Source organism: Diplodia seriata (assembly GCF_021436955.1).
Source record: "Diplodia seriata strain FDS-637 chromosome Unknown scaffold_3, whole genome shotgun sequence".
Lineage (NCBI taxonomy): Eukaryota > Fungi > Ascomycota > Dothideomycetes > Botryosphaeriales > Botryosphaeriaceae > Diplodia > Diplodia seriata.
Genome location: NW_027117310.1, coordinates 1089970 through 1104126, shown reverse-complemented (window position 1 = coordinate 1104126; position 14157 = coordinate 1089970). Strand labels below are relative to the sequence as shown.

At 55.8% G+C, this 14157-nt stretch overlaps 1 protein-coding gene across 1 annotated transcript; it reads left to right on the top strand.

Annotated features, from left to right (window-relative positions):
* Window positions 1-195: 195 nt before the first annotated feature.
* On the top strand, window positions 196-4978 carry SRB8 (RNA polymerase II mediator complex subunit; the record flags this gene model as incomplete). The annotated part of the gene is made up of 4 exons (XM_066774533.1): window positions 196-1427; window positions 1974-2160; window positions 2214-2500; window positions 2551-4978. The coding sequence occupies 4 exons, from the start codon at window positions 196-198 to the stop codon at window positions 4976-4978; spliced, it is 4134 nt and encodes a 1377-aa protein (XP_066634652.1).
* Window positions 4979-14157: the final 9179 nt, after the last annotated feature.

Here is a 14157-nt window from a genome sequence, read left to right as displayed (position 1 = left end):
CGCGCCGCCAGACCTCATCTTCAGCCCACCCATCCACCTCCACACTGAGCGCTGCGCCGGTACGTTCGCCGCCCTGGTCGACACCCTCGCTGACGCCCCCAGATGTCCGATCCTCCCTGTTACCTCCAGTCCGCTTCTTGTCCACCGCAGTAAACATGTCTGCCCGCGCCTGATCACGCATGGAGCCTCAATGCGATGACTTCTCGTCCTGGCCCGACTGCAGCTCAGCGCGCCACCGCTGGAAACCTGCCACGCCCGCCCATCCAAGGCCGCCCCGCCGTGCAACAGCACTTTCAGGCCAATGCTCGCCCGCCCACCGATGTGATTGATCTCACCGCCGACGAGGGCAAGCAGCCGTCCGCCGATGCGCCGCCCAAGAAGGCCAACCCGCAAGACGACCCTCGCTGGGTCGCCCCAGACACACAGTTCGCCGCCCAAGACGGCTTCTCGAGGCCCCCTCCCCGCGGACGTCCCCAGATTTCCTTCGAGGATGTCGCCGACGCCGCGACCTCCGGGCTCGGAAGAGCTGCCTCGGCCGCCCTGCGCTCCACCGCCATCGCGACTTCCGGAAGCCTGCCCTTTCCACCACGACCGGGATTCCGCGTGCACAAGCGACAGGCGCAGGGAGCGAGAACAGCCTCCCCGGCCACGGGTGGCGTAAAGAGGGACGTTGCGCAACGCAACGGTGTCGTGGAGCCTCCTCCCGACGCCGTGCGGGTGTCGCGCGGCAAGACTGTGGATTTCTATCCCTGGGCTGGAAATCATCCGGAAGATAATCTGTCGGCGGAAGTTGTCAAGGTTGGGTATTACGACGATCGCAAGGGTCAGGTTGACCTGAATGCGGGGAAATCGTACGTCGGCCCCCAGGTCAAAAACAAAACCACTCTGCAGGCTTTGTCGTCTCTTTTCGTCCAGGCGCTCGAGAAGCGCCAGGCGTCTGGACGTGTTAGGGAGCCTTCGTCTTTCAAACCACCCCCTCGAATCACGGTCAAAGACACCCAACGCGAAGAATGGCTTCGAGATCTGGCCAATCCCTCGCTACCACCAAAACGCAGGATTCCACACGGCATCCGGGGAAAGCTGTTACTGGAACAGTGTCTCAGCAAAAACATACCGATTGCTCGGGCCATCTGGCTCGCGAAATGTGTCGGCGCGAACGAAATGCGCGCTTGGATGCGCAAGGGTGCAAGTAGCACGGGTGGCATGGGTGGGGAGCTGAAATGGGTCCGTGAATGGACCGTCTTTGTGGAACAGTTCGTCGACAGCACCATCAGCACTTGTGGTCAAGATGGATGGCGTGATAAGATGGACTACACTATCCGGCTAGCCTCGCAGCTGTACACTGAGCGACTCCTGGATCAAGACCATTATCTCGACTGGCTTCTTACGTCTCTTGACTCGACCGAGGTTGAGCGCCTTCCCGTATGGTTTCTAATGGTTCAGATCTATTGGCAGGATCTTGTTACCGTTCGGCGGCGAGGGCGACGCCTTGCAGAAGCGTTACTGTTGCAACTTGGCAACATGACCAAAGGCGACGATTCAGACGTTGACCACCCACTTGTTCAACGGTCGCGACAGCTAATCACCGCTTTGATCCTGGGTCATCGTGACTGCATGGTCATACCAAGGACATGGAAGAGACACAGGCACATCCTCGAGAGTATGCTTTCAAGCAGCAGTCAACCTGCATTTCAGAGCGCTCTCCGCTCTATCATGAGGAGAAACGAGCGACTCAGTGGATGGTGCCATAAGCCAACACAAGCCCACCAATCCCCGCAAAAGGCCATTCTCTCAACCCTTGATTCAATAGCCCTGGACTTCGATCTCAGGGATGTTGCCACTAGGTGCTTGGCAATCATGCCTGACAGTCAAGACCTCGCTGTCACAGTGCTCCAATGGGCATGCTCTCTTTACCGTGAGGGGGGTCACAGGCTGTATATTGCAGCACGCTTGCTTCGAAAGTGGAAATCCAGGGGAGCTGATATCGACGGCGCTGTTCTGGCCGTCCTTAGCGATGATCAGAAGCTGAAAGGTATCAAGCATCGGGACTTTTTCCGACTCGTTGCCGAGCTTGTGCGTTCAAAGCATTTTTCTGTCGGCAGATATCTTCAGTGGCTGATCGCAAGTGGAAGCTTATCTGCGGGTGGAGACGTCACCAAAGTAAGTAATTTACTCAGTCCTAATGCTGCGCATCCATCTTAACACGCGTCCAGAGCGAAGCCTGCAATGTGCGTCTCATCGCGGAAATCCCTCTCCAAGGCCTTCCCGAACATGTGCTCAATCTTCGACAAACATTACTACAAACAAACTTGCAAAACGGCGCATACGAGGCGGTGATGCTCATGGACGACCACGACGGGATCATCAAGCAGCTGTGGTCGATATTTGCTCCTGGGACTGGCGCCGAAATAACCTTCGACATCCCGTTCGCAGACTTGAGTACGAGCGTTCGGCTGGAAATCAGTCGCTGGCTGCGCCAAGAATTGCTTGCACGACTAGAGTAGGTTGTGTCGCCTATCGTAGCACTCATTATTTATTGACATATCACAGGCCAGATTCTGGTGACGACGACGACGAAATGCGAGATGACTACGCGCTCACCGCGTCTCGCTTCTACGCCATCAGGGGTGTCATGGAGCAGCTCGAAGATTTTGCGATCCTCGCTGATATTCTGAACATATCCATGCAATCGAGGGACATGATGATTCTCGCCGCCATCGCCGATACTCTCAATCATCATCACCGGACATTTGCAGCGATTGGCGCCCTCCGACCGCTGTTCAACGGCCTTGTCGAGCAGTACGGAAAGTTTAGGCTGGAAAAGCCGTCAGAGCGCTCTTTTCTTCTCGCGCTTGCCGATCTCTGCTGCAGGCTCCAAGCAGAACCGAATCTCGTCCTTCAACTCACAACCGATATCGCGCGATTGGAACAAAGATCAGCAGTGGCGGCGTGCTCGCCGGCATCCGATAACATGGCTGATTTCCACAGTGGCAAGATGGATTTCGACGAGGAGATCGACCGCATCCTCGCCAGCGGGACCACGATGGATGAGAACATGGTTGCACGAGTTTTCGCTAGGGTCGTCTCGCGCATCGGAGAGCAGATCGGGAAGGAAGACGGTCGAAACAGCAGGTATGGGCAGTGGCTCCAGCGGTTGAAAGCATTTGACGACAAGACGTTCGACCGCCACATGTCCGACACCATCTCCAGCCTCATACTCAGCGACGGGCAGTCGCTACTCCACATCCTTCCGTGCGCAGTCGGTTCAGGATCGCTCTCGCTCGAGAACTTCATTTCCTTTTCGGAGAGCACAATCGGTGTCCTGCGAAGGAGGAATGTCTCGGCTGCAGCCAACGCCTCGTTGCACGTGTTGGACGCCATTTTGCCAATGGAAGGCCTACAGGGATTCGGACTGGTACAAGAGATCTATCGGTACAGGATTGAACAAGAGAAGCTTTGCCAGGATTCGCAAGGGACTGCATTGCAGCTGCTGCGGCAAGCTATTGAGCTCTGCTTAGATTCCAAGGACTCGAACCAACCGATCCAGCTTGAGGCATTGCTTCGGAACCAGCGCTTGCTTAAGGTGCTCCGCTACCATGCATCTCGAAACGCGCAGGACTTTTGCGTGGCCATGGGCATCAGTCCTCCCTCAGGAAAGACAGATGCCGCAATGTCTCTAGACGAAAAGCGCTCGACGTTGTTCAAGAAAATGTTCGACGCCTTAATGGATCCAAGCAGCAGCTTAGGTCTGTCGAACCTCGACGCTGAGGAGCAGGCGAGCGCCCTGGTGAATGCCGCAGATGATCTTTCAGTACCATTTTGCCAACTGGAGCTCCAACTGCTCTTCAAGATCCAGGTCTTGTCTGATGAGGAAGGCGAGATAGGTGTCGCAGATGCTATCATTCAGGCCGTCAAAGAAGCTGTGGAAGCGGACAAGTCCATCTGGTCGGATCTTCTTACCGGATTGGACGCGGAAATGACGCGAAAAATTCGCGAATACGCCGAGACGCATGTTCTTTCCGCCGTCACCACTCTCGCCAAGGCACGCTCAAGCGCCGAAGATCCGTCCGTCCCTCTCTGCAAGGAAGGTCATGAAAAGATGCTGCAGAGATATCTCTCAGTGCTCAACTTGACCGCTTGGAGTATAGAGGACAAGGCTCAAGGCCAGATCTGCGCTGCGATACTGGATAGACTTCGGACATTGCATGAACTGCTTTCACAAGCAGCTCAGTCAGGAGTCGCCAGTGATTCGAAGGAGGATACATTCAAGCTGCGACGAGGCTCTGCTGCAGTCAGTGCTCTTTGTCCTTGGATTTGCGCGCTTCTACATTTGATCGTGGTCCATCAGTCGGTCTATCAACCTGGCAAGGTAAACACCAGCCACCAAGTCCGTCTACTCTGGACCTTGCGCGCCTTCCTCCTCCACCCAGAGCTACAGCCCTATCCCAATACCACGGAATACGTTCTCGATGTCGCTGCTTCCCTCTCCGACGACCTTCCCGAAGACGCCCGTATACAACTTCTCAGACATGAGGCCAACAAACCAGTGCATGACCCTCGCATAATCTTCATCCTTGGCTTCCCTTCAACCATGCAGGATTCTTGGTTGGGGCTCATCACTCCCACCCAGTCTCCGGCCTCCGGCTCGGCCAACACCCCTAATCAATCGACCGTGGGTAATGCTGCTAACACTGCGGCTGCATCCCGCAGCACGGCGGCGCAGCATCAGCACCAAGGCTTCTGGCAGCCTCAGGTGCAACGCACGCCAGCCCAACAACAGCGTCTAGGAGCCGCATGTGCCGCAGGTGCCGGTGTTGTCACCAATATGAGTGGAGCTGGCCCAGCACCGCCTGTGGAATACAGTAAACCAGTGCCATTCCAACTCCGACGCTGGGAGATTCTCCCAGACTCGACCAGCGGCTCAGGTCCGAACGATACTGCCCTGAGCCTCACATTGTTTGACGCCAAGAAGGTTTGAAGGCTTGCTACCCTCTACCTTCGGCTCATGTCGCCCACTATGTGTCGGCGAAACACTTTTCTCATACTTGGACTCGTACGGATATCGTTACGCATTCGTATCATTGGTTACCTTTTCATGCATGCTCTCGCATCTTAGCTACACCATTTGGGCGTTCATGTGTTTCAATATTACCATCACTTACCATAGGCGTCCCGGCATCATCTTGTTTTCTTTGCTTCTTCTGCAAGGCGTTTTCATGATGAGCATTATCATTCTACTTCTCGGGCGGGCGGATGTTGACGGAAAGCGATTAGGGTATACCGTATTTTTTGGGTCTTGTTCTGGTGGTGATGGCGGTGAAGATTGATTATCAGATTTCTCGAAGGAAGTTTATCTACAGCTCTTACGACTCATCTGCTTTTGATGCTTGGATGAAAGCATCGACAAGAGCGCAAGAGGGGGACTTGTTGCATAGTGTTTGTTTGTCAATTTCATAATCATCTTTCCATTACTTCCCGGATTTTCATTTCCTCATCTGTGTTTTCTTTTCCATTTGTTCTATCGGACAAGCAAAAGAAAAGTAGATATGCAGAGAAGAGGGCTCTATCTCCTCAGTCGGCGCGATCCACTGGTACTTCCAATGACACTTCGACTGGTCTAGAGACGAATAATTAATCGGGATTCGTTCCATAGCTATGGTCCCGTGCCCGTGGTGATTTTACGTGGCAGTTCATGGACCATAGAATTCTAAATGCATGCGGAGCATCATTCAGCAGTAAACGAGGTGAGGCGGACGATCCATGGCATCCGTCAACTATCCACGGAATGGGTCATGGGGAGCTAACAGACTCGGTTACGCTCCACGCGTGCGCGTTTGGTCCTGAGCAATTCAATGCAATAGTTGTGGCGTTATCCGTGGTGGTTATCCTTTTCTGAAGTGGCTGGGGCAAAAATTCCGCTCCTGATAGCACTACTACCTATAGAGCTATGACCACGCTAACAGACTCGTATGTCCAAATCACAAAAAAAAAAAGGCATACTCACTGTGTTCTATGCTTCATAGTATTACGTATTGCACGGTCGTAGCTGGCAAAAGGATAGGTCAAAATGAGGTTCCACACTAACCTCCGCTGGAAGTTTTTGTCATCATCGGCACGTGGCTTGAACGTTGAGGTTTCCATACAAGCAAGGCACGCTGTTCACCGATGGGACGCAGAGAGCGCGAGAAGCTCCCGAAAGTCCTGAATTTTGGTGACGCCTGATTCCACTACCGGAAGCTCTCCCCAACTTCTTTCAGGGAACAAAGATTAAAGGGCGAAAGCAGGCGCTCCCAAAGCAACAGAAACCGGTTGAAGTCTTGCGGGTCGGAACCAGAACTCATGATGGGAGTGAGCACTAAGGGGAGAGCCAGGTGATCTCAAGAACCCCGCAAGCGGAAGCAGCCGCACTAAGGTGTCTCGTGGAAAGCATCATAGAAGGACTGCGCGGAAGATATGAGAATAAGGCGTGAAAGATGGGTACCAGTAGATGCATGTTTCAGGGCAGTATACTTTTCAAAGTTTCCATGTTCCACCGCTTAGGGGATGTTGATGGATCGAACGTGCTCGTAATGTTTAGATACAATTTTCGTTTAATTATCTTGACGAAGTGGTTTGCATTCAAGGCCCACATCTATGCGCAGACCTTGGATTCAACTACGCTGAGCAATTCATATGATTTAGCGAAAAAGTGACTGATCATCCCATCCGAATACCAGTAAAGGGGAGCGAGTAATGCCAACTACACTGGCAGGCCGTCGACGTCAACGGCGGAGGTGCATTCCGCATCGAGCAACACTACATACCCAAAGTCCTGAGAAGAAAGAGAGCACTCTAGACTCATGATGACGATCCAGAGACCATGTTTATTGCTCACATAGATCTTGTGGATGGGCATCGTCATCCCCGCAGATAGCCATACGTGAGCTATCCCGTTCCCGCTTTAGTGCCGCATTCGGTACTTACCTTGATCCATCGGATTCCAACCGCCCGTCCACCAACCACGTCCTATTCCACACGATGCATCTTCCTTCATTGGCTTCTGACTGCCAAGCGTCGCACATCCCGCGAGGTAATTCCCGGTTTTGACTTGGTAGGTAATGTCGTGGTCTTGCTTGCATCGATCAACAGCCGCTGAGATACCATCCGATCCGAGTTTAAGCCAATAGGACGAGTGGGATGTAGCTGCCGAATGCAAGCCATACAGATAGGCTTCGAGGTCCCTCAGGCCGAGCCGGTGTAGGTCCTAGGGATCCCCCTTTTCTTTTTTAGTGGGCGCTGTACCTCACGAAGCAAAAGAAAGCGCTCACCTATTGTCCCCATTCCTTCGCAGATCCCCACAGGGCGAAAATGCCGCCGCCGCCCTTACCATCTCACCTAGGTAGCAGCTATTCTGGTTCGAGCCCGGAGAATGATCTGCGTGCAAGTAAAAAGACTACAGGACACGGCTGGACCCGTGCTGATCCGCAACGCTTCCCTCCACCCCCGCTTCCCGAGCGCAGATCCCCTCATCGGGCCAAGTACGGCAGTTCTGCTGCTGTCCGCTGTTCGGTTGGGGAAGGCTTGTCCTATCTGGAAGCAAAACGCGCCCTTAACAAGGACCATTGCTGGGAACTCATCGCATCTCTAACATGCTTGTCGGGCTAACACCGGGGATCCGGCACCTACTTCCATGGGTTTCGGGTCGACATGGGCACATCATCAGGCTGCTGCTCTCGAAGCCCTTTGTGGATCGAACGCGCTGTGGTGCCAGCATGTGAACGAAGTCGGGGACGCCGAAGTTTGTGGCGTTGTCGTGCCCTGTTGCTTTTCGGGACGTTGAAGCCACGAGGCATCAGCATGGGAATACCGTGTGGAAATACTACAAGCTCTTTGACGTGGGCTTTGGGAAGATCTGCGAGAGCTCAGCTCAGGAAGATTGGAATGACGGTGAGAGCTAAACTAGGTTTCCTGCTGAATGGTATTGGATGTGTTGCGGTAGGCAGTAGGAGTAGTGACCTCGAGAAAGATAGGCGCAGTGTGGCGCGAAGGAAGGCCATGGCTTTCCAAACATGTGCATGGCTACCAGCGACAAAGTCATGCCACTCTGGCGGAGGACGGGGCTGACTCGCGTGCGGACCCTGGTGGCAGGGAGCTTCTCCAGCGAGCGGGCACACGAGGGTTTATGAGATGCGATGAGGGTCCGAAACATGCAGGGCGCACGGCGAAACGGACGATTGCGGATTATGTCCGCGATGACCACTTCCTGGAGGCCAGGAACGCGAGGCAAATCACGGTGGAAATTCCACCAACCGCGGCCTGCGAACCCGGCGGCTCTGCAGCGGCTGTCGAGCGGGCCGTTGCACCAAGGAGAGGCGTGGCACGGAAGCCGCACCGAAGCGTCGTCGCCGTGGATGGAGCACCTACCCGAAGCGGCAGCCGGGACGCCATAACGCCTATTTTTGGACCGCTCTCGTGTCAGCCAGTGCCAGTTGAGCGCAGTTGTGGGAGCGGTCTGGCAGGCGGGCACCAGGGCTGGGAGCCGAGCTTGAGCAGAAAGCTTGGGCGAGCGTGGTGTTGCTTCGATGCGGCAGCCGGGGCGCGTGGGAGATGATGAGCTGGTCGCACCGGCGCTGACGGAGGATCAGGCCTTAGTTGGGCGGCCGCTACCGGCAGGCTGGCGGGGGCCGCTCCTGCCTGCGTGTTGGACGCGGGACCAGCTCCTCACCACTGGGACGACCATCGAAGGCAGGCGGGGGCAGCGGCCGCGAGGCCCAGACACCCGTCGCTTCAGCCTTATGCTGCCATTGGCTGCCGATCTTCAGCTGCCTCTCATGCACGGCCAGCCCTCGACCCCAGACACTACTGACTCTGCGCAGCTTACGCCTAGCCATGCCCCGCGGAGCCCGGGCGCGCCTCCGCCTGTGCGAGTCCAGGTACGTCGCGGCGTGTATCGCGAGGCCTGCGATCCCTGCGCCCCACGTCTGCAGCCCTCCCTGTCCGACGACTCGACTGTATTGCTGCGCGGTAGAGCCCGCTAAACACGCCCCCGCGCCCCCAAGTATCTACACGCCGATCCCGAGGGCGCATTGGCCCCGACAGCCACACTCCCAACTCGCCGTGGGCACTATCGCCCATACATAATCCTTCCGCTTCTTCCCTCAATCCTGCCACTCCGCCCGCCGTTGCCCTCAACCTCAGGAGCCATGGACTACTCGACCTACTTTTCCGTGCCGCCGCCCCAGCAGTACTACATCGGCCTGCCGCAGACGCCGAACTACGATAGCTCCAGCGACAAGCTCAACTTGCAGGTACGTAGCTTTCGAGGAGCTCGCCGAGCTCTCTGCGCCAAAACACATCCTCCCTACCCGCTCCACCCTCCTCTCGCGAAACACTCCAACACCAGAAAACGCTGCCGTCCAAACCACTTCCCAGCTGCCGTCAGTTAATTCGATGGACTTTCAGACCCACCTCGACCCGACCTCGTTCCTGCAATACGACGCATTTTCCTTCCCTTCGCTACCAGACGGCTCGCCACCCGACCACCCGCACTCGTCCGCCGTTGCGTCCGGGCTCCACGTCGGCAGCGTCGACAGCGGCATACACTTAGATCTCGACGCCGCCAACACTGCCCAGCACATCCAACACACCCAAGCCTCCCCGATCCACGCCACCCTCAGCACCGCCCCCGGCCTCCACAGCTCCTCCACATCCTCTTCCGACGCTCTTTCGTCAGGACAGCAGCAGCAGCAACAGCAACCAATAGGCAACACCGGCTCACCCTCGCACCCAACATCGCCAACCATCGGCAGCAACGGCGGTCAGCACACGCGTTCTTCCTCGGAGGAGAAAGACAACGCCGGCGGCAACTCCAGCCTAACACCCGCGCAATCCAGACGCAAAGCCCAAAACCGTGCCGCACAGCGTGCCTTCCGTGAGCGGAAAGAGCGACATGTCCGCGAGCTAGAAGACAAGTTGCGCGTGCTTGAGTCGTCGACGCACAGCCTGCAGAGCGACAACGAGCGTCTAAAATTGTTGCTACAACGTGCCAAGACGGAGAATGAGATTCTGAGGGCGACGAACCACCACCGACACAGAAGAGTAGGATCCATCGGCAGTGGCAGTGGGAGTGGTGGTAGCCGGTCGGCGAGTCCCGGTGAGGACGGCGACTTACAGTTGGATCTGGACAGGGATCCGTATACAACGGTGCCAGGCGACGGGGCTGGGGGCATGGGCAGCAGCGGTAGCGGTGGCGGACTCGGTACCGGGCAGCATTCGAGAGCCAACATCGGCAGAACGACACCGCATCTGCTCGGCGCGAGCCAGACATGGGATCTGATCCAGTCGCACTCACTGGTCCGGTCGGGCGCCGTCGATGTAGCTGACGTGTGCGAGAGGTTGCGGAACGCTGCCCGCTGCGATGGGCAAGGCCCCGTCTTCGAGGAGTCGGCGATATACAGGGTCATCGAAGAGGAAAGCAGCAGGGGAGGGGGCGACGCGCTGATATGAGAGGGGAGGAAACCCAAGAGAAGAAGGAAAAAGACAAAGTCTACATAACAACGGATACCAGCATGGCGAAGTGTATGGTGTGGAGGTGAGAAGTGTGGAAGAGGAAGAGGGAGAGGGAAATATGCAGGCTACCGCTCGCTTTTTTTCCTTCCGAGTCTACGAAGGACCATATATAGTGTCTCATGTCCTTTATGGAAATTGTGTGTATATACCCTCATTGGAGTTGTCTGAGTTAGGGAACTCTATCGCTACTAGCCAACTATCTGGCGCTTTAGCGGGAAATCACCCTCTATAGTAGTAAATTTTCTATGATATCCTTAATTTCTTTCTAATCTAAACAACACTCTTCATCAGCATGAGAATGATAGCAAGTGAAGCTCTAGATTGCTGATTATTACCTATTGCTATGGTCACTGGCAACGATTACTCGATGTGATGGCCTGCACTCACCCATTCTCCCCCGGCAACATGCATTTGTCTCGTATCATACTGCCAACCTACTAACTCAAGTACTTACTTCCGTCATCCTAAACCCATCCATTCTAAAACCCCGGAGGCAACCACTGTCGCTAGCTCGTAAGGTGTGCACACCCAACCCATGGTTCCTCACAACAGGCCAAGCCACCTTCGTCACAGGCGAGACTGTTGGCCAAGAGCACTGCGCCCCCTCTCTCACCCGCTCGTCCGCTTAGCCTTCGATATCCACGTACGTCGAGAATGCTATTTCATCATTTCTGGAAGAAATCGGAGGATCGTGTAGATCGCGATTTGTCCACCCAGCGCGGCTTCGAGCCTCTTTCACTCTAGTCTAGAACCTATGCAACAGAGACAGCCCGAAAAAAGAAAAAAAATCGAACTACATATCAAGAAGTGATCACGAGACAAAGAAGCAAATAGCAACAGACCAAGAGGACAAGGGATAAATTGCGAACCCCACATTACTGGTAAGGTAGACGCAACACACCGCGCGTCTCCCCGTGTACGCACGCACTTCAAACAACACACAGACAACTCCCAGTGAAAGTGCCAACGAGAAGGGGAAGTAAAGATATCCCATCGGCACGGTACATGCCGATCGGCAAGGGGGCGCGCGCGCGAGCTGAAAGAACATGCTACTACTACAGCCTGCACGTAAGGAATCTTCAACGCCCCCCGAACTTCGGCATCAGAAAGACGCGCGCAACGCAGCATGGCACGCATGCATGCATGGTCGTTAATAAGCCGGCGGAGGCACTCCGAGGGGCGGGTTTGGGGCAGGGGGAGGTGGCGTAGTCAGCGGCTTGTTCGGCAAGCGAAGCTGACAACGGCACGGCATCGTTTGAGCGTGCGTTCGGGTCCTGCAGGGCCCCCATGCAACTTTAGGGGTGCATGGTGATTAGTGGTGATGATGAGGATGGTACATGTCTTCTTGTAAGATGCGAGCGCTGCTGAGGGGAAGGGGGAGCAAGGGAAATTCACACAACATCTGGTTCGGAGGATGATGGAGAGTGTGTGGATGGTACGATGGACACGTATGCCGGAATGGCTCCGTTGGTTGGTTAGCGGGCTATAGTCAGATAGGGGAGATGGTTGGTGTTTGAGAAGAGATGATTGGAGGGGGGCCGGAGTGGTGCGGTGTTTCCGGCGGAAAAGACAGCCCAAGCACCGGGAAGAGCGAGAGATGGCGGGATCGGTATAGGGAAAAGCCAATGTATGCCGTCGCTGTTGCATTGCAGCAGTGAGTGCGGCGGTGGCGGTCGTAGGTCATTGGGTAGGCATGCAAAGCGGCTGGGGAGGATTCGCAATGTAGGATCCCGAGCGAACAAGCACGCCAGAGCGGCTTTCCGGCATCAGAAGTAGCAAGTAGTACGCATGTGCTAGGGGAGAGGGGGGACGGGTGGAAAGTGGAAGGAGGATCCATGCAGCAAATGCCGCAGCGGAGAGTGGAAAGCAATTAGGGCGGGCGGAGTGCCCGATGAGGGAGGGAATCCCACAGTACTATCCCGACACTGGACGAGTAGACCAAGAGCGGGGTTGCTGTAGAGCGTTTAAGCGGTTGGCGACGAAGAGGGACAAGTCAGCATTTAGACCGGATTGATTAGTTAGGGCGTAGGGCTGAAAAGTGGGCGAGTGGTTATACTGAGCTTGCGCGTTCTTCAGTTAGACGGCTTCGTGGACAGCGTTCAGTGGGCGTTTTTCGTGTTCAGGCAGGAGGTGGTGGATGATAGATGGCTGCGGGGTTGGTTGGGGGAGAGGAGATGTCTCAGGAGCATGGCACCAAAATGGTCTGATGAAGCGCGCGGCGCCACAGAACGGGACATCCCGACTGTAGACGCGCGCAGCAACTGGGGAAACAAAGTAGAGATACATTGCTGCTTGTAGGACTGATGAGCATCGCAGAGAATTCTGGAAGGGTGGGCGTGCGCAACACCCTGCGGAGCCGCTGGCGTGCTTATCCTGCTCGCTTTCGAGCCTTGCTTCTGGTATGCCACGCACCTTGAACTGCAGATGCAAGCTTCGTTTCGGATTTTCGCAAGAGGTGAGGGTGGGCTGGGAGGGGTGAGATGCAGGGCTGGGTTGCACGTGCAGGAAGCACGCATGTTCCATCTGAATGCTGACAGGCCCAAAGAAAGTACGTACCGTCGGCGTTGCCCATTCACCACGGACATGGGTACAATAGCCGGTGGAAGGAAGCAGTCGAAGGGCGATTGCTGGGATCCCGGGAACTGCGCGGAAATGAATCAGAGCCTCAACCTCGTTAGTGGTTGGGAATAAGTCTGGCCCCATCAATGCGTGGCCGAATACGAGAGCGAAACTTCTCTGTTATCCAGCCACTCTCGCATGCTCAACGCCTCTCCGGTGGGCTGTCCCGATAGGCGGAAAAACGGCGAGAACAAGGTGGCAGGATTGCCGTAGGCTCGGCATGGTGGGAGCTATGGGTTACGCGTTCGGTGCGAGGGTTGGGGCCAAGCGAATCAACTCCTAGGGGTGCGAGATAGGGTGATGATACTGTGGGAGAGTCTGGCCCGATACCCGTGCCTCCCGTTGTTTCCCGTTCGCTGGGATGGATAAAGATATTCACCCTGTGATGAGCAGTAGGATCGGGCCAGGGAGTGCATGCATATTCCCTACGCACAGTGACCGTTTGAGCGAAGCGCGGGCCGTGTCAGCACAGCAAAAGTTGTAGTGTGGAGCTGAGGTAATGAGGCCAAGGGAAACTGGGCTGAACGCGGGGCGACATGTCAGCAGTAGAGATGCCTGTAAAGCGACGTGGAAGACGCAAGTGAGGGAACATTTGACGAGATGGCGCGTTTCTTTGTACGACTACGGTTCCCGTTGCATATCCCGCGCAGCTCGACGGCGCATCAATCCGCACGTGTCTAATCACAAACCGACAGGCCGCGGTCAGATCTGAATCCGGCAGGCCGTTGCTGCCCCCCGGGCCAGCATATGTCTGGAGGATCCCGCTGCAGGCAGACCACTGCCTCGACTGCCTGCAGCCCGATGCACCGTTCCGCCCATGAACTGCTGGGGGAAGCCTCAGCCGTCAAGCCTTGACCGCCAACCCTATATGCAGCCTGTCGTCATTGCGTATTGCATCTCTTGCGCATGGGACCGAATGCCTACCCTCCGCTTCAGCAATTCGTTGACGGCTGGGCCCGTCCGTTGGCTGGTTCGGGATCGAATGATTGC